This window comes from Pochonia chlamydosporia, chromosome 3 (assembly GCF_001653235.2).
Source record: "Pochonia chlamydosporia 170 chromosome 3, whole genome shotgun sequence".
Taxonomy (NCBI): Eukaryota; Fungi; Ascomycota; class Sordariomycetes; order Hypocreales; family Clavicipitaceae; genus Pochonia; species Pochonia chlamydosporia.
This window is the reverse complement of record NC_035792.1, coordinates 116,679-136,023: the sequence shown is the minus strand read 5'-3', so window position 1 is coordinate 136,023 and position 19,345 is coordinate 116,679. Positions and strand designations below refer to the sequence as shown.

At 49.9% G+C, this 19,345-nt stretch overlaps 7 protein-coding genes across 7 annotated transcripts; 3 read left to right on the top strand and 4 right to left on the bottom strand.

The window, feature by feature from the left end:
• Positions 1 to 2,707: 2,707 nt before the first annotated feature.
• VFPPC_13548 (NmrA family transcriptional regulator) lies at positions 2,708 to 3,652 on the bottom strand (the record flags this gene model as incomplete). The annotated part of the gene is made up of 1 exon (XM_018291323.1): positions 2,708 to 3,652. The coding sequence occupies one exon, from the start codon at positions 3,650 to 3,652 to the stop codon at positions 2,708 to 2,710; it is 945 nt and encodes a 314-aa protein (XP_018144425.1).
• A 1,280-nt stretch (positions 3,653 to 4,932) lies between these two features.
• On the bottom strand, positions 4,933 to 6,611 carry VFPPC_17772 (carboxylesterase; the record flags this gene model as incomplete). The annotated part of the gene is made up of 4 exons (XM_022429458.1): positions 4,933 to 5,905; positions 5,957 to 6,029; positions 6,086 to 6,317; positions 6,363 to 6,611. 4 exons carry the CDS (start codon positions 6,609 to 6,611, stop codon positions 4,933 to 4,935), a joined length of 1,527 nt encoding a protein of 508 aa, XP_022285504.1.
• A 1,607-nt stretch (positions 6,612 to 8,218) lies between these two features.
• Positions 8,219 to 8,377, top strand: VFPPC_17773 (hypothetical protein; the record flags this gene model as incomplete). Its single annotated transcript, XM_022429459.1, has 1 exon — positions 8,219 to 8,377. One exon carries the CDS (start codon positions 8,219 to 8,221, stop codon positions 8,375 to 8,377), a length of 159 nt encoding a protein of 52 aa, XP_022285503.1.
• A 2,703-nt stretch (positions 8,378 to 11,080) lies between these two features.
• Positions 11,081 to 11,764, top strand: VFPPC_17774 (hypothetical protein; the record flags this gene model as incomplete). Its single annotated transcript, XM_022429460.1, has 1 exon — positions 11,081 to 11,764. One exon carries the CDS (start codon positions 11,081 to 11,083, stop codon positions 11,762 to 11,764), a length of 684 nt encoding a protein of 227 aa, XP_022285502.1.
• A 445-nt stretch (positions 11,765 to 12,209) lies between these two features.
• Positions 12,210 to 15,995, top strand: VFPPC_17775 (retrovirus polyprotein; the record flags this gene model as incomplete). Its single annotated transcript, XM_022429461.1, has 1 exon — positions 12,210 to 15,995. The coding sequence occupies one exon, from the start codon at positions 12,210 to 12,212 to the stop codon at positions 15,993 to 15,995; it is 3,786 nt and encodes a 1,261-aa protein (XP_022285501.1).
• A 598-nt stretch (positions 15,996 to 16,593) lies between these two features.
• Positions 16,594 to 17,128, bottom strand: VFPPC_11587 (hypothetical protein; the record flags this gene model as incomplete). The annotated part of the gene is made up of 2 exons (XM_018289721.1): positions 16,594 to 17,021; positions 17,095 to 17,128. The coding sequence occupies 2 exons, from the start codon at positions 17,126 to 17,128 to the stop codon at positions 16,594 to 16,596; spliced, it is 462 nt and encodes a 153-aa protein (XP_018144424.1).
• Positions 17,129 to 17,331: 203 nt separating this feature from the next.
• Positions 17,332 to 18,083, bottom strand: VFPPC_17776 (hypothetical protein; the record flags this gene model as incomplete). Its single annotated transcript, XM_022429462.1, has 3 exons — positions 17,332 to 17,544; positions 17,735 to 18,037; positions 18,078 to 18,083. 3 exons carry the CDS (start codon positions 18,081 to 18,083, stop codon positions 17,332 to 17,334), a joined length of 522 nt encoding a protein of 173 aa, XP_022285500.1.
• Positions 18,084 to 19,345: the final 1,262 nt, after the last annotated feature.

Genomic DNA, 19,345 nt, shown 5'->3' with positions numbered 1-19,345 from the left:
TCTAGAACCCTCATGCATCAACAACACCAACACCACCGAAAATGAGCCCCAGGTCATATTGACCTCTTCTATTCCCACTTGCTTTTGCATGCTACCTCTTTTGAAATGGTCAACCTGAGTCATGGTGACCCTAACTGCACTCTACTTCGGTCCTCTTGATCTGTCTACACAACCCACACGTGTTAGCAAATATCCTATGCCCGCCGGCTGATACCGCATTGGTTGCCTAATTATGAGCCAAAAAGGTCGAAAGGATGGTAATCAAAACATCCGGAAAATGCACCTCTGTGAATTTGAGGGCAGTTCAGGACAATATTCGCCGTGACTGACGGTCGATCAGTGGAAACTATTAGTGACCAGACGACGTGCCATCTATGGCAAAAACACACAGCTTACACCGTCGTTTCAGTGATCGAACATTGCCTCATCTCTGTGACATGTTCCAGCTCAAGAAAGCCAATATCTCAGTTGAAGCTTGAAAAGGCGCACCTGTTCGCAGAGATACTGTCGAACAGCACACCAGAAGCTGACTTGGATTACTCTCAAGTTACACGACCGCAACTTAGACGCCGACGATGTGTGTAACCATCCTTTCTCACTTGAATCTGAACATGAGCATGTCTAGTATGGAATGCTGTTTCAAATCTGAGTGTGCAAGCAAAATTGTACAGACTACCTTTGCTATATTTCGAGAAAGCAGGGACTGTGCTGTTGTTGTTCGACATGAGCAAGAGAAATACAGATTTGAGCCTATGCTGCGGGTTGTGAATCGGTTGGTCTAGCGAAACTCGGAAAAAGCCTGCTATGACAACGGAAGATTTAGGTACTATGATTTTGTATATCAACTGTTCTCACAACACTGGAATCATGTTGCCTCATATGAACTTGCGAGTTTTGACGTGCGGAATACAACACAGACAGAACTACATCTAATCTTGGTTGGCCGAGGACAAAGAAACTTTCAGAGGGACACTTTCAGCCAAATTCAAAATACTGTTCATAGCACCAATGCCCAAGTTGATCGCCTGACCCGGACGGGTAGGTTCAGTACTTATGAAGAAGCACCACTGAACATAAAGCGGCGTCTTATTCACTCAACATGGCTACTTTAAACAGGATGAATGAGTTCAGAGGCCAAAGAGTATTTGATTCGGCCACTCGCAACATTTCTTCTCTTACTTTGTCCGCATCAATCACCATTTGGCCAGCAAAGCAAACCAGAGCACGCGACCAACCCACCCATGACGGCACAGCAGTACCATAGCTCCAAATAAGAACGCCAGCTCCCGAGAGTGTAAGCCGTTGAGACGATTGACAAAGAGCACTTTGCTTAATGTCGCTAGTTTATTCAATTGTCTCTTGGTTTTCCACCACACCGACCTCCGAAACAAAGATGAACCCAACAACGACGGATTCGAAGCTCACCCAGCGACAAAACTCTGTTGGAGGAAAGAACAGAATGGACTCCACCTCAGGGGTGACAAAAACCAACAACAGTCAAGCAACGCACTGGAAGGTTCGGGTGCTTTGCCAATCGTTGCCCTTGATTTGCTCGTTGGGGGTGATAGTCGTTGCGATAATTGCAGGTGTGATGGGCGACACGGTGGCGCTAAGGGTCCTCTTTCATGCGGTATGTATTACACCACGACACGACATAAGGAGAGCGTGTGCTGACATTTCTTAGTGCATTATTTCTGCAATTTGGGATGTAGTCGTGATTATGAGGTTCTGGCTTGCATTTAGGCCCCGCGTAATGCCTCTAGTTGTTCGTCATCTCGTGGACGGCTTTATGACTGTCTACGTAGGTGCTTGCGTTTTAGCTGCCTGGGTGTTGAAGTTGAAGTCGGAATGGGAACCGGAAGACGGCATCATCTCTGCCTTGAACTGGGCGAGCGCGGCCTTGGCAACCGCTGCCTTGTACGTAATCGTCAACCTGTTTATCTCATGTCGTCTTGATACTAACCATGAAACTATTAAAGCATTTTCCGCTTCCTCGTTTTTGTTGTTAGTTGCTGGGATTTGAAGAAGGACCAGGATGAGAAGGCAAAGGAGGCGGAGGCACACACCGAGACTGATTCTACTCACTCTGCCGAAGAAAAAAAAACTTAATGCGCGAAAAAGTGGTTGGATGGTTTGGGCGACTTGGGCCATCTATGGATTCTGGTTGGTGTGAAGGCCGACGAGGGCTAGAGGGGAGGCCTATGTGGGAGATCATGTGTTTGGAAGAACGCGTGTATTGAGGAGCAGATTGTCAACATTCCTTAGCGATAGACCAGAAAAAATTGTCTTTCTTTAACTATCTTTCGATTTGCAAGTATTATGACTGATGAAGACTTACTAAGAGCTCAGCGTCGACGTGGAATTATGATCCTATTGTTCAGGGCGGACCGAGGTGACTTGACGAAGTCTGGAAATTGGGCGGTTCTCTCAGGGTTGCTTCGTCTGCAACTCATGAATCTTGGGAGCCAGCAAGGGGAAGCTCTCAAGATGCATTTAATACAAAGATCATAGTTCGGCTTGCCAGCTCATTTTGTCGTGGTTCCCACCATGCTGGTTCTCTATGCCGATGCAGTTTTTATGCTGGCCAAAATGAATCAAACCACGAGGCACAGAGTGACTTATAAACTAATGCGCATAAATTGTTTATACAGCGCATTCTCTATCTCGTCAATTAAGTCGCAAACAGCCTCTCAGTATGGCCGTCAATTTATGCCTTGGCTTTGTGAGCAGCCAGCACCTCGCAAATCACCTCATCTAAGTTCTCGTCCTCCAAACCCAACAACTCCATTGCATATCCGTCCTTGCGAGTCCAGTCCGCGTCCACAGTGCCCAGAACAAAAACAATCTCCTCGACGGCCTCATGATCACCAGCGGCCAGGCGCTTGGTCTCGCGATCCAGAAAGGCATTAGAGTCTAGATGCTGCGTGTGCCATTTGTTGCCGGTAGCACGCTCGAGTGATGCCAGGATTTCAAGCTGTGTTGGGCAGAAGCTTTGGACATACACAGCACGGTTACGAGTAGCTTCCTGACGCTGAAGAACACGAACTACCGACTCCCCGACGCGGCGGAGAGTAGATGCCGATGCTTTGATGTCTCCAGCATCGAGGATCTGTGCTCGTTCGGTGTCAATGTCGAAATGGAGCAGGCCACTTCGGAGGCCATAGTCGAAAAAGTGGCCGCAAATAATGGACGTCCATGTGAATGGGCTAGCACCTGTCGGGTCTGCAGCTGCCTTGTCCGCAAGCTCTTCACACTTGACCCGTACGGCGGTCTTGTCCCGGTACAGCTTCAGATGGTGCTGGGCTTGAGGGCTGGCAGCATCACAGCTCCCGTAGTCTGCGGGGATGTAGCGAAGAACACCTGCATTGAAGGCTGCTTCTGCTAGACGAAGGTGCTCCGATACGTCCTTCAGCGGGAATGCGGCCACAACGGCGTCCTGGCCGGCCAGAGCTTTCGTAAGCTCCTCTAAACCGAGGGCGGGTGAGATGGGAATCTCAGTGACACCAGCTGGTGAAAGCGAGGACGAATTGGAGCGTCGTAGAACAGACATGTCGAAGCAGCCGGCCTTGACGATCTCCTTTGTGATGACTGAACCGACCGTTCCGTTGGCGCCAATAAGGCAGACCTTCTTGATGGGAGTTGAGGAAGCCATGTTGAGGACTGTTCAGCGCTGTTGTCGAATTAGCTATTCTGGTTGTTTTCGACTTGTTGTCGTTATGCACGTAAATACGAGCTGGGGCGCGACTGGAGTGAGAACTGGTCGTTCCCTGCAGCAGTATTTATGTGGTAAATGGCGAATCTGTCAAGCGTGAGCAGAATCGGAGCTAATGACATCTCAAAACTCGGAATGTCGATTAAGCTTCTCGCCGTTGTCGGGCGTTTAGAAGCGGCTTCCTTGGTTGCGCGATGGCGGGGGAGGGGCACCATGGTGGGGTGAAATTGAAAGTGAAAGTGGAAGTCTGAATATTGGTAGCAGGGTGGAGTTGCCGTCATGATCGGCGACGGAAAATAGGTGTGAAGATCAATGGGAATTCGACTATCTGTGTTGTTGACTTGCTGTGTTTTGCTGTTCAGGTGGGACGTATTTATCTCTGAAATCTCTGAGTCGTTCAGGACGCAGGTTTGAAGTCGAGATTGCGCATCAATGATTGGCTGCCAGGTTGAGGTCGTTGAGGCAGGTACGCCTTGATGTTCTTGCCCTGCCGTCCGTCAATGCATTCAAGCAAGGATTAATGTTGTGCATCGACCAAACTGTGCAGGTTCAATGTTGTGTTACCAACACATGCATGCAGTTGCCCAAACTGACGACATTTGATGCACCTCATCCTGTGCAAAGCCGCTGTCGACGTCACTCAAGATATGAATTGATGAATGTGGGGCGTCTGGGGAACACATGGGAGTCTTGTCACAACCGGAGTGTCAATTGTATTGTATTATTCTATTTTTTTCGAAAAGTTTTATTTTGTATTGTGTTTTAGACCCTGATGTATTAAATGGCATTGCAGAGTTGACCAAAGAAAGGAAGAGGGAGAGCGGGTGGTGGCTAGATTCTGGGCTTGGATGAGAGCTCGCCAAAGAGACTCGAGTGTTGGGTTAGTTGGTATGTAATGACGGATTGGTCTTGTGGTTAACTTATGGTGCTTTCTACTGCTAAGAGCACTCATGTTGGGAGACTTGAAGTGGTTATAATGGTCGATGGGCTGATTTATCACGGCAGTGCTCACGGTTCCCACGATCTAACAAGCTGTTCAAGCGCCGAATCTCTCTATTTACTTATAGTGGCATACTCATTAAGAACATAATCTTACGGAAATATAGAAAGTGATTGAAGAATACTCTAGATCGATAATAGAACATTAAATCGCGAATAAAGGCTCCAAGCGTGCAGTTCCATCCACCATTCGTTGGACCAACTTCAAAAGACAGCAAATATCAACAATCCAAATCGTACATCTTGTCGAATGATGCATGCGCACCAACAGCATTGTTCAGCCCCAACCGAACAAGCGTCCGCTCATTCGGCTTATACATTGGCCAACCGTCCCTGTACCTCAAAAGTCCCTTCTTCGGATCCTTGGCAAACGCAGCCCAAGCGCCACGCATGTACTTGGCCAGAGCCTTCTCCCGCGCCGTGCTACGGATTGTGCTCTCGTCCACCGTGTCGAATAGCTGTCGAACTTCAGATTCGTGATACGCGCCGCTGGAGGGATGTGTCGACAGCTGCATGTTCGGAAACTCGGCAAAGTATCTATACCGCCAGGTAGGGTTGCCCTGACGAACCGACTCCTTTGCACGAAGAGCTGCAGGACACCCAAACAACGTCTGGCTATTGTTCTTCCAGAATCCATCGGGCACGGGTTCTTGGCTAAACAGTTGGAACAAGCCGCCTTCGAAATCGGTGTTGCCGATGAGCATTGGTAGAGAAGCTGCCTTTCTGCCAGTGTAGTTGGCGAATACGACCTTGTTGTCTACCGTTGGTGAGTAGGAGATGAGAATTGCCCCGTTGACAATCTTGCTTAGGTGATTGACGATTTCGCTCGCTGGCTTCGTCAACATGCAGTCGTGGACGGCTTGCGGTGAGGATTTTGCATCTCCACAGCCAAGTGCTTTGGATGAGTTGAACCAAAACTCTTGGGCTTGAGCTTCGGTCCGAAGTCCGAGGCCAGTGGATGTTCCAGACTGCGAGATGAGGCCGTTAACGATGGGGTCGGACGGAAAAGCGTAGGAGTAGTCGTCGACGGAGACGCCTCCTGCTGACTGGCCGAATATGGTGATGCGGTTGGGGTCTCCGCCAAAGCTGGCAATGTTATCTCGAATCCATTCGATGGCTAAGCGTTGGTCGAGGAGGCCGGGGTTGGCATTGCCCATAGGGTCGCCTGGGAAGCCAAAGATGCTGAGTCGATAGCTAGGAGGATGTTAGATCGGTGGGTGATGGAGACAGGAATAGGAGACTCACTTGATTGAGACGAGCACTATGTTCTCCTGGTCGGCTATATGCTGGCCGTTGTAGGAGGGCAAAGCAGAGCTTCCTGCATGTACATTCAGTAAAGGCACTTGGAGTTAAGTGGCGTCAACTTATTCGTACCGACAACAAAACTTCCGCCGTGGATCCAGACCAAGACGGCCTTCTTGCGTTCCCCGACCTGCGGCTTTGTCCAGATATTCAGGGTCAAGCAATCCTCACTGACTGGGATTCCAGCATTCATAATCTCAGTCAAGAACTTGACGCCAACCGGCGTAATGCCAAATTTTTTGATCAACTCCTCTGGGATTTCGCTGTCATTGTCCGTAATACCAGATGGAACGCAGCCAAAGCCCTGCTAGTGTCAGCGTGAATCACTCGCTGGGTCATTACTACGTACAAACCTGTCACCCGAGATATCTTCTGTTCCCTTATATCGAACAGGAGCTTGAAACCGAAGCTTGCCGATCGGTGGCATGGCGTACGGAATGCCGAGATATTCGGACACCTTGGTGGCATTTGTGGCTGCGTGGCCGTGAACTGGTCCGGATGTTGTTGGCACGGTTTGGCCAATTGTCCATCTGGGAGGGCATGCTGTCCCTGCGGCTAGGGGTGCTGCCAAACTTAGTATGAGAGGTTGAGGCTTCATATTTCAATGGGTTAGTGCCAGTAGATAGTGTAAATAACCTGGTGATGTGGTGAATCCGCTGGCTTTGATGGTAGAGATCCATTGTCAATGGACGGCACATGCCTAGCCCTTTTATAGACGATGATGAAGAAAACCTCCAAGAACAGTTTGCTGCTCACGATGTAAAGGAGAAATTCGGGTTGTTGCCGAACACGTTAAACCCATACCTTGTTGATGATGCTCAACGTTCAATTACACCTCATTGGCTCAACTCGAGTTCTAGCGCATGGAGAAGTTGGATTCTGGGTGTAAGCATATACGGCATTTAGCGCCACTAGAGACAGCTCATTGCCTAATTTGGCATGCATCTGGGGATTTCGTGGCTTGGCATGAGGTGTCTCTGTCGCATTGAATCCGACACTCAGGATTGATTTGGTAAGCCATGAGGCGTGCAAGTCGGTTGTGTCGGGAATAGTATGCTTCTCACGCAGGGTTACCGGGAGTCAAATTTTACAGCTGAGAGGTTCCCGTGGCTGATGTCATGCTGTATCTACAAGCGGGTGTCCCAATCATTGCTAATGACGACAGATAACAAAACGGCTGGTGTTCTGCGTCTAGGGCCATGGAGACTACAGGCTACCAAGTTTGCCCAGTGAATTCAGCAGACAGGGCTGAAAACAAACTTATCCGGGAGCTTTGTGCTTGTGGCATTGTAGACGAGTCAATGAGATCATCAATCTACGCCTCTAATATGAAGCCGAATCGACGGGACAACTCCCATTGCCCCTGTATCCGTAAAAGATCGGCAATCCTGTACCACGAGCTCTAATCCAGCTGGTGCAGAGTCCGAATCAGCTCTTGACCTTGTATCGGTCAACAAGTTCATGAACATGGTGAAGGAAGCCGGACCATTTGGGGAGGTTTGGCTCCGTAATAACTCGGAGGGAGCATCTGCCTTGGAGACGATAACTGGTTCAGGTTGTATGGACTCTACATGGTGGTTTCCTCTCGATAGCATATGAGTCCAGCCATGGCGCACAAGGGAATTCCTACATTGTTCATCATCTCAGCAGAATTGTCAACCAGAAAATCCTGGTAATTACCGCCTCCTGTACGTCTTAGGATAGAGCGCCCTCTCTTTCGTATAAGATCGAATGTGTCGAACAAGATGTTCGCTCTTCTTAAACGCCTGGTGGCAGTGATGCCATGACCAGTCTCGTTGCCGTCGCGGTGCGGCATTGAAGCCTCCCGCATTGCGGCTGCTCTGTCGAGTTTTGGCGTCGGACCTTGCATCTCTGACGATGGCTGCGAATGCTTACATGCCGAATCAAAGGGGTAAAGCTGGACCAAGTGCAGGGAACACATCACGGGGGCTGACGGAGTGGCTGACGCACGAGCTGAGATGCGATGCGATGCGATGAGATGGGAGATTTACGTTGAAGAGCAGCACTTGAGGCCAACCTCAATGTTACACCAAGTAAGAATATATTAAGTCTCCAGAAACAACAACACCTTCTCGTAAATGGCCATAAAGTTCCCATGTGTAGTAGCTATCAACATGTCTAATTCAGATATTTTTCAGTAAAATCATTGACCCAATTCTAAATTGACACATCATGCGCAACAGTATGCATTCCCTGAATTTCAGCCTCATTATCCACGTCCAAGGAACATGGATACTTCTGAAGCGCCAGGTTGCAACTACCGGCCGCCGCCACCATCACCATCAACTCAATTCCTCCAATCGTTCACGCAAAACCCAGGCTCTACTAACACCAAGGACGTGACCAGTGAACAGGGATGCCGCTCGTAACATAGATTGTCGCCTTGCACAACATGCTTCACAACCATCCATTGTCTATCAGTGGCATATTAAAGCGCCGGTGCAAAAAGGGGCCGTGGAAATTTGATCAGCCCAGGTCACTTGTCGCCTTTACGGGATCTTCACGGACTCCTTCAAAGGCTTACGCATGGGGACATTCTCTGGAGGATTGCTCGGTTGCGGTCAAGTTCTGCTCGAGGTACGGCACACCCCTCTCGCCTTGATTTTTCTCTCTAAGAGACCCACTTCCACAACCAGTAGTATATTTTACGTGTAGCACTATTAGAAGCAAGGCATTTATAACTATAATAAATTAATTAACGCCTTAGAGTATTACACATATTGCGCGTTTTCTAATAAGCAGAAATTATAGATATTAAAGCTTTTAAAGTATTAAGCACTTTTTGCCTAGAGTATTAGTACGATTATCTAAGCAAATAGTAAAGAATACCTTTTTTTTGCCTAAAAGATATCTATAATTAATAGTAAAGAGCTTATAAGCAGAAATTAGGTAGCCTTATCTCTACCTAATAGTTGTAAGGCGTAATTCGGATCGTATGTAAGGGACTGGCCTAGGGGCTTCTGCGAACTAGCGTCACTAGTAGTAACTTTTCTCATAAGGGGAGAAAAGGAGAGAGAAAGGTAAGCTTAGCTCCAGTAAGCGCCCTTATAGGGTCCGCCTAAGCTCCGGGTGTAACGGGCTGAGCCCGATGGTGGCTCGGCTTGCACTCTCGCCTTCGTCCCTAGCCTTGTCGCTGGTAACCCCCAGCAACAAGCGAGATTAGCAGAAGCAAGCTCACAAGGCTACAAGAGCTCTGCGAGCTCTTTCCTTCTTGCTCTCCTTTTCCTTTTCTCCTTAGCTTTGGATACTTGTTCATAGTCACCTAGCCAGTTGTCAATATACTCGCTTGGACCGTTACACCGGGAAAGACCCGTGGTGGGTTCTTAGGTGGCTCTCCCCACCCACTTGTCTCCTTCTTCCTTAAGATTCAAGCGTTACGCTTGAATCCATAACATCGTAAGGATAATGTGAGGCGTGCAGGACAAAGACCCGACTCAGGTCTTTACGTACTTTAAACCCGGTCTAACTCAGGCCCAAATGTGCTAGGAACACCTTCACTTAAACCCGGCCCGACTTAGGTCCAAACCTAATTTACCTAAAGAGGTTCTAAATCACGTGAGATTTTCCTATATAATAGAATAAGGGAATAGCACCTAAATCTGGCAAGATTTAGTCTTGTACACATTAGGACCCAAGTTTCTTCGTCACCTGATCTTATTTGATTCTAACTATATTTCTAACCTAATTATACTGTATACTTGTGACACCAAACAATAGTTTATTAAAGTTCTCAAGGAAAAAGGCCTCCCTTATAGAATTAAGTATAATAAAATAATCGAGTTATAAGCGCTATTTAGACCTATCTATCTTGCATTACAAAATAGCAAGTTATTTTTGGAATTAATTACAATAGATAATATATATAAGACTACGTGCATTTATACCTAAAATACACTATAAGGTGCGGGAATATAGCTGCTGGCCTAAATTTAGCTAGTGGTGAGACATTTTGCACCTCGAACAGATATTAACCGCACCCCGAGCAATCCTCATTCTTAGAGTTAAGAATCTAGTGGTCTCAATACATAAACGCGCAGTGGGACTTTTTTAAATGCGCAGCGGCCTCAGTACTTTCCCCACCTTTACTAACACAATTACCTGCATACTGATATGCCTGTGTTGCTCTCTGCGTGTGTGCCTCTCTTTATGCCTCTCTTTGCCCCTAACTTTCCGCCTGCCTGCGAAATTAACTACAAAATTAGCCGTAAAATTAACTGAAGATGACCGCGAAGATGACTGTGAAATTAACTGTAAAACTAACCGCGAAAATAACCGCAAAGATAACCGTAAAGATAACCAAAAATAGCTGGAAAATGTTATTATAGGTGGTGCTCTCTCCTTAAATTTAGCTGCTCTAGGAAGCTCTCTATCTTCTTGGGAGGTAGATTTGTTAGTGTCAAAGTAGAGTCTCTAATAAGAGATAAGAGTGGGTTTTATCGCTAGATTAGGACTAGGTCCGCTGCGCATTCAAAAAGTCCCGCTGCGCATGCCTTGAGGAACGAAAGGTCTCTATGCTCTACCCTGTGAAGACTTTGCACGTGATCTTTGCCCTCTCGGCCAATCACATTTGGCCCTTTAGTGCTCCGAAATCTTGATGAGTCGCTATGGGTCCTCTCGCACTACTTCTTCCCCTTGCCGCAAGAAACTCGCGTTTTTTCCGGGTATATCCGGGTACTAGGGAGGCCGAGTCGCTAGAGTCGTCCATTCTTATACGCTTGGTCCCGCTGTATTTTAGCTTCGACCATATCGAGCACAGGCCCAGTGTCACGGGCTATGCCCGATGCTGTGGACCCGGCTCTGCCGGGCCCGGAGCTTCGGCGCCGTGCAGACGGTCGGTTGTGTAATTGGATTAATTTCGCCTAAGTTGCCACTGCAACTTAACTGCGCAAGCTCGAGGCGAGCCTCGAGCTTGCTCTTCTCCTTCTTTCTCCTTAGCTTTAGATAGACAATCATACGGCACCCTTATGTTGAACAAACAGCGGCGCAGCCCCTTACATATCTAAAGCTCAATCAATCTACTATCGCGGAACCTGTCGCATGACCGCTATGATGGAGCAGCAAACACAGTCCGGTGATAGTCCTACGTCCCAGCACCAGTGGATCGACCATCGTATTCATGAAGCGATCAATGCAAGCTTGGGGCCCTTGCAAGCCCAGTTGGCGGCGTTAACGCAGCATCTCGCCAACAGCACGACGGCGCCGCAACCTCAGGAAGGACTTCAACCACCGCTTCCAACGCGAACGCCAAGCGAGAGCTTGTTCGGCATCGATGCTGCGCAGCTTCCGCAACAGTCAAATGGGAGCCCTAACAAGAGGAAACCATTGCCAAACCCGCCAAAGTACAATGGCTCCCGGAAAGGTTATGCGGCCTGGGCAAGGCAGATGAGAGACAAGCTAGAACTCGATGCACACTATTATAACGGGAACCGAGACTTGTGGTATCTTATTAATTCGTGCCTAGAAGAAAAACCACAACAGGTCGTGGCCACGTTTTACGCGGCAGGTGGGCCAGGCGGCAATTTTGACCCCCACGAGTTAATGCGATACCTTGACCGCACGTATAAGGACAGTAATATCCAGTCACGAGCAGCGACCTCACTGAGGACTCTACGTCAGCGCGAAGATCAGTCGCTGGCCACATTCCTTCCCCGGTTTGAACAAGCCTTGGCGGAAGCAGGGGAGGCGACTGGCCAGACAGCGCAAAGATTGTGTTCCTTGAGAACGCCTTAAGCTCGCAACTGCAACGATGCTTGGTTACTGCGCACCTACCCACGTTATATCAGGAATGGCTAAGCCGAGTTCAGGAAATTGCTGGGAAACTGGAGAAGCTAGAAGCCCGTGGAGGTTCCGTGCCAAAAGAAGAGAAGGCTCGCTCAGGAGGTTATCAGCATGGCCAACATTCATCACAGGACCAGGACGGTGACATAAAGATGGCGGGGGTAAACAAGACTGCCGAGAAGCCAGAATTGCCGCGGAACGAACGACGGTGCTATCGTTGCGGGCGGACAGGCCATTTTGTTGCGAGTTGCCCAGCCCAAGTGGTGTTTCCAGGAAATCAGAAGAAAGGCAAGGCTAAAGTCGGTCGGGCGAGCAAGCCCAAGGCGTCAGACAGTTCGGAACCCACGTCCGAGACGAGTGAAGATGAAGGGGCGGGAAAAGAATAGCCTCGAGGCGAATGCGGGCCTCGGGGCCAACCAAGGCGGACATCCAGAGTTGGGCAGAGTTTCGGCCTCAGATGAATAGTGACCCGGTGCTGATCGAAGCACGGGTTAATAGAGGTATTCAGGTGCGCGCCCTTGTTGATACCGGATGTGACTGCTACGCCGTAATCGACGAAGCTGTAGTTAAGAGACTGCGGATTCCATTTATCGACAGGAATCCAAGGCGGTTAGGTGGGTTTTCCGAGGCGACTAAAGACGTGATGTCGCCAGGGATTGTAGTCTTTATGATGGAGACTGGAGGATACGACGAACGCATCTTTGCTTATGTCGTTCCGCGGTTAGGCCAAGATGTGTTCCTGGGCCGGCCGTGGATGAAGAAGAACAAGGTGGTATACGACGCGGCTGAACAGCGAGTCTACCACGGGGTTGCCGGCATTACCATACGGCTCTTAGGACAGGAAGAGCCCGAAGGGGTAAAGGCGATCCGAGCCGCCCGTGTTGTGCCGGCGGCTGTGTTTGCGGCAGAGTGCTGCCGAGGGAGGAAGCGCCGAGGGCACGGCGCGGCCGCAGTGCAAGCGATCAGCCTGTCTGATATTGAGAAGGCATTGAGGCCAAAACAGCCAGTGGATCCGAGTAAGACAGTTCCCAAGGAAGTGCTGGACGAATTCAAAGATCTATTCTCGCCGGAAGAAGCGATGAAGCTGCCTCCGCACAGACCAGGGGTCGACCACGAAGTACATTTGCAACGTGATAGCGACGGGAACGAACCACCACTGCCGTGGGGACCATTGTATAGTATGTCCCGCGAGGAGCTCCTCGTGTTGCGGAAAACACTGCGGGATCTGCTGGATAGAGGGTTTATCCGGGCAAGCAGCTCGGCAGCAGCTGCCCCAGTATTGTTTGTGAAGAAACCAAACGGCGGCTTACGATTCTGTTGCGACTACCGCGCACTGAACGCAATCACGAAGCGTGATCGTTACCCGTTGCCTCTGATTGCGGAGACTTTAAACAATCTGACAAGGGCCAAGTGGTTTACGAAACTAGATGTCGTGGCCGCCTTCCACAAGATTCGCATGGCCCCGGGCCACGAGGAGAAGACGGCGTTCCGGACCAGATTCGGGCTGTATGAGTGGCTCGTATGCCCCTTTGGCCTGAGTGGCGCTCCGGCATCGTTCCAGCGGTACATGAATAGCGTGCTGAATAAGTACCTTGACGACTTCGTCACGGCGTACCTGGATGATGTGTTGATCTACTCGAGCGGAACATTGGGTGAACACGAGATGAAAGTGCGTCGAGTCCTCCGATCGTTAGCAGATGCTGGTCTGCACCTGGACCCGGCCAAGTGCGAGTTCTCCGTAAAGGAAGTCAAATATTTGGGCTTTATTGTACGAGCAGGCAAGGGGGTTGCTTGCGACCCTGAGAAGCAACAGGCCATCCGTGAGTGGCTGGTGCCAACAACCGTAAAAGGTGTCAGAAGCTTCCTTGGGTTTGCGAATTACTATCGGATTTTCATTCCCGACTATGCACAGATTACCAAGGCACTAGATGCACTATTGAAGAAAGGAGTCATCTTCCGCTGGGGTAAAGCAGAGGATGAGGCGTTTCGAGAACTGAAGCGAAGATTCTGCGACGCCCCAATTCTAAGGCAGTGGGATCCATCCCTGCAAACCTTCGTGGAAGCAGATTGCTCGGGCTATGCGCTTGGAGGCGTATTATCCCAGGAAGGAAAGGATGGGCGTCGACACGCTTGTGCATTTTACTCGCGGCGGCTGTCGCCCGCAGAGTACAACTACCCGATCCACGACAAGGAGATGTTGGCCATCATGAGGTGCCTGGACACATGGAGTGCAGAGTTAAGGAGCTGTGGAACATTCACGGTCTTAACAGACCACCGCAACCTTGAATACTTTATGACGCGGAGAAAGTTGACGGAACGCCAGAGCCGATGGGCTGCCGAGCTTTCACAATTCGACTTCAAGCTGGACTACCGTCCCGGGTGTGAGGCTGCCGTGCCGGACGCGCTGTCCCGCCGCGAACAAGATGCCCCGCAGGATATAAATGACGATCGTGAACGAGGGCGGGTGATCCAATTGATCCCAGATAATTCTATTCCGGAATCAACAAGACTACGAATCAGCAGAATCGGACTAGAAACACCAACCCCGCCAGATATGAAGGTGTTTGAGGCCAGCGATTTACAGGCGCTCTGGGACGAAATAATTAAGGACGACCAGATATATCGGGCAGCGTACGAGGCGGTACGGCAACGAGAGCGGGCCTTTCCGCCCGCGCTAGGGTTGAAGGTACAGATATCAGAATGCGGCATCGACGCTGGTAAGCGACTGACCTTCAGAGACCGAATCTGGGTACCTGGAGGCTCTGGAGAGAAGGGGAATCAAGGCGAGGCGGAAAAGGACACCCTTCGGACGCGCATCGTGCAAGACTCACACGACTCAACTGCCGCCGGCCACCCAGGAAGAGAGGGGACCTTGGCGATTGTGGCTCGCAGTTTCTACTGGCCGGGACAGTCGCAGTTGGTTCGACGATTTGTTGCAAATTGCGACGTATGCGGACGTGGCCATATTTGGCGCCAGTCGAAGAGAGGGTTCCTGAAACCACTGCCTATCCCAGACAGACCACGCAGTCATTTAGCAATGGACTTTATTACCGATCTTCCAGCTACAGGGCCTAGCAATGCAACATATATCTGGGTAATTGTGGATCGGCTTACGAAGGCTGTAACGCTGGAAGTGATGGACACGATGGAGGCAGAAGCGTGTGCAAAACGTTTCCTACAATGCCACTATAGGTTTCATGGAATGCCACGGTCTATCGTAAGCGACCGCGGGAGCAACTGGCTGAGTCGATTCTGGAAGAGGTTCTGCAAGCTAGCCGGGGTGACGCAGCGGTTAAGTACAGCATACCACCCACAGACGGACGGGGGCCCGGAAAGAGCAAACCAAGAGATACAGGCATACCTGCGGGCGTACGTATCATACATGCAGAAGGACTGGGGGGACTTCCTCCCAGTGGCACAGCTGGCCCTTAACAACCGTGAATCCGCAGCGACGAAGATCAGCCCGTTCTTTGTCGAACACGGATACCATGTAGAACCAGTGGCTGTCGAGGATCCAGCAGATCCGCCCCAGAGCAAGGAGGAAGGCAAGGCAGACGCCCTTCTTAGCCGTCTGCAGGAAGTCTCGGAGTATATGCAGGCTATGATTGCCGCCTCCCAGCAGCAACAAGAAGAGGCAACAAATGCAAAGAGGCAGCCAGCCGAACGATTTGAAGTTGGAGATAAGGTTTGGCTATCGATGGCGAACTACAGGTCACCACGACCATGCAAGAAGCTAGATTGGCTGCACCACAAGTACACAGTCACAAAAGTCATCAGTTCACACGTCGTGGAGTTAGACGTGCCAGGTTCTATACACCCACGATTTCACGTCGATCTGCTTCGCCGAGCTAGACAAGACCCGGCACCCGGGCAGCGAGTTGACGACTCACAACCGCCGCCGATACAGGAGGAGAACGGCGTGCAAGAATGGGAAGTGGAAGAGATCCTCTGCGCTCGTTGGAAGAACCGTGGACGCGGGAAATTTAGAGAAGTATTTGTACGCTGGCGTGGATATGCAGATGCAACATGGGAGCCAGCGGAGGCTCTACGGGAGACAGAAGCGATGGAAGAGTTTGAATCGGTTTACGGCCCAGTCATGAAGTATGACGGGCCATTGGAGAAGTATCAGACGACTACTGGACCCCGGCGCCACGGTCGGGGACGGAAGGGAGGAAGGGGATAATGTCACGGGCTATGCCCGATGCTGTGGACCCGGCTCTGCCGGGCCCGGAGCTTCGGCGCCGTGCAGACGGTCGGTTGTGTAATTGGATTAATTTCGCCTAAGTTGCCACTGCAACTTAACTGCGCAAGCTCGAGGCGAGCCTCGAGCTTGCTCTTCTCCTTTCTTTCTCCCTAGCTTTAGATAGACAATCATACGGCACCCTTATGTTGAACAAACAGCGGCGCAGCCCCTTACAAATTAGACTAATTTCGCCTAAGTTGTCACTCAGCAACTTAGATACGCAGGCTCGAGGCTCGCCTCGAGCTTTCTCTTCTCCTTCCTTTCTCTTTAGCTTTAGATAGACAATTGTACGGCATCCTTACGTTGAACAAACTGCAGCTTGGCCCCTTACAGTCACCAGTAAAACATGTCAATGGTCCCCAGAGCTGGGGTATTTTTGCACCCATCATTAACATGTTTATTGCCTTTAAACTTTTGTAACTATCTTGTATGAGTCGCGGTAGGTAGCACATAATTTGTTGGTAGAGGGTATACGAAGGGCGGATTCCACCCCTGGTGGACATGTTTGTCCCTGGCGTGGAGGGTAATAAAGCCTGATTTAGGACTTAGGGGTAGCAGAAGGCTTAGGGCTAGCCACTGGGCCAGACGGGGCAGGGGACTTCTTCCTCCTGGCTGCCTCTAGGGCCTTTCCATTCTCCTTAAGCTGCTTCTTCTTATCCTCGGGGAGACCCTGGCGGATGGCTTTTAACTTCGTGACGGCATCCTTCTCCTTCTGCTTAAGGTTCTGGGGGATGGCCGCGTTGGCTGCCTTGCGGGCAGCCTGCACGTCCTGCGTGGCCTGGTCAAGCTCGGGCGAGATGGCCTTTCGCTCGGCTTTGAGCTTCTGGACCGCGGGGCTATCTGGTGCCTTATTCTGGCGCTTGTCCAGATCCATCAAAGGCTCTGCTCGGCTGAGAACGTCGGGCTCGGCGAGGATGACTCCGCGGCGGTCATGATGAATAGTCACCGCCAAGGTGGACGCGCTTACTAGTTCACCGGCGTGTCAACAGGCGATTAAATTATGCGAGGGAAAATAGCAGGGTCAGTTCAAAAAACGTACGAGCAATAAGAGCCAAGTTGTTGATGCGAACCATTGTGAAAGTTAGGGGTTGTTGGGGGGGGGTTTTGTTGAGAGTAGAATTGCTTGTTGTTATTGTTTTAGATTGAGTATAGACCAGCTATACTTGATTGATGTTTAGAGCTTAAGAGAAGAAGTTGTTAAGATAGATAACGTATTGTTGATGCTGAATTGAGAGAGAATGTGCCGGATGCTGAGGTTATTTGTATTCCATGGCGGTCAATGGCTGCTTTTGATATCGGGTCTGCGTGGTAAACCTGACCCAGCGGGAATTCTCTGCGGGTATTTCTCTGCGGGTATTTCGTCTTCTGTCTGAGTGTTTTGGATGATTAGAACCGTTACAACTTTGGTATCATGACGGGCCTCGCCTTGCTTGGATGGCTGAGTCGTTCCGCGTGGTTTAAGCAAGCCGGTAAGTCTAAAACGAGAGATCTAAAACAAGTGAAGTAGACACTCCTTGACCTTCCCGAGTTCTTTATAGCGCGAACAGCGCGACCCCGCCGAAACCTTCATCTTTGGGAAAATTGAAACAGCGCCATTTAATGTTGATCTTCAAGCGTGTCCCAAGCTGTAGGGCTTGACAGCCAGGAGATCTTGATATTTGGTCGGCCGTTGATTATGCTTTTTTTACTGGATCTGACTCATTCCACTCTACTTTGTACAGCTCCGCCTCACCCACAGCCAGCTCTTGACTCGAATCTTGGCCTTCCCGGAATAGTTTTTGTTTAATCTTGTGCCCCTGGCACACAATGCCTACGCCGTGTATCGGCACTTCACTGTTATTATTGATCAACCCCAGATCTGCCCAAGTCAACACCTTTATCCGACACTTGATTCGAGTGAGAAAGTTGATCTTGGCAGGGATCTCTAGCGGAAGAATCGACTCGATCTGCTTGTGACGCTGAGTCAAGGTTGTGGCATGTGGCTTATTTCCTTATGGAAGGCGTCCTATTGAGCGTTGATGCACCCATAGGAGGTTGGTGCCTGGTTTTGCAATGGATTAGACCAGGTGGTTTTGACAGAATGAAGGGATTAACAAGCTGGTGATGAGTGAACCATGACTGGATGAAACGGCGACCAAGTTTCACAACGACTCGGGGAATAGGACCGTTTGCATAAATGGGAGAGAAGATGTCATTATAGACACCAAGACAGCGTTACATAGAGGATAATATGACCCTTTGCATAATTCCCTTAAACCAAAGGAGTAGTCACGGCTTATAATCTCACGAGAGTCATCCAACAGACCTGATGATGCTTATAGTAGTTGCATGCGTGCGAAACGTATCCACAAATCACGAACTCATCGGTCACACAACAGCCCCATCCTAATCACCAATTCACGAGACAAACCAAGCAGCATTAATCAGCACAGCCAACATCCGTACAACTTCCAAACGATAAACTTCGCCCACATTTATTGCATGGTGGACTGCAAGGGGTGAAATAGAGCCAAATATGATGAAACGGGAACCCGTTCCTGTCAAGAAGCCAACTCACTTTGATCGTTGATGACCCGCATAGCAACGCTTTGAGCGCGTAAATTGGTAAGTGTTGGTTTCAAAATGAGGCCTTTGGTAGTGGCAATGTTGAAGCTGCACCACTCGACTACCGTTTCTGATTGTCGAAACAACGTCGCTTTGCTTGACTCGCATGGATATGCTTGAGGCGAGGGAGGCTGATGTGCAAAGGATCTCTCGACAATCTTCCACAGATCTCCATTGTTGGCAGGTCGCAGGGGACCAATCGGGAAGTTGCCGAGCTGGTGAATGCTAGCGTGGCTATGAAGCTTGGCATCGAGTCGTGCTGTTTTAAGTTGGGCTGACGACTGGACTTTTTTTATGACGGTCTGTCACACAAAAACTACGCTCTCCTTGCGGAGCAATTAGTCCCACTTATATTGTCTGACACACCCCCCAGGTTGCGTTGTAATTCCAGTGCAATGCAAGCTGAAATAGTTGATGTAAGTAGACCTGCTGATTGCGAGGGTCATACTAGTGGTCGGGTTGTTCTTTAGACACGGCTGAAAAGCCCTGAAAATCTGCCGTGGTGGCCGTTGCCTAGCTGTTAGAGCTGTAGGCTGTCGCTGAAAGCTCCCTGTAGCCGCTACAGGCTAACAGGAACTCGTGTGTTTTTGTGGGATTTGAACTAGAGGGGTTGTCGAAGTGGAGGCGCAGGTAGTGTTGCCATACCACTGCGCTAAACCAGGCTCATAACTGTCACACCAGTACTA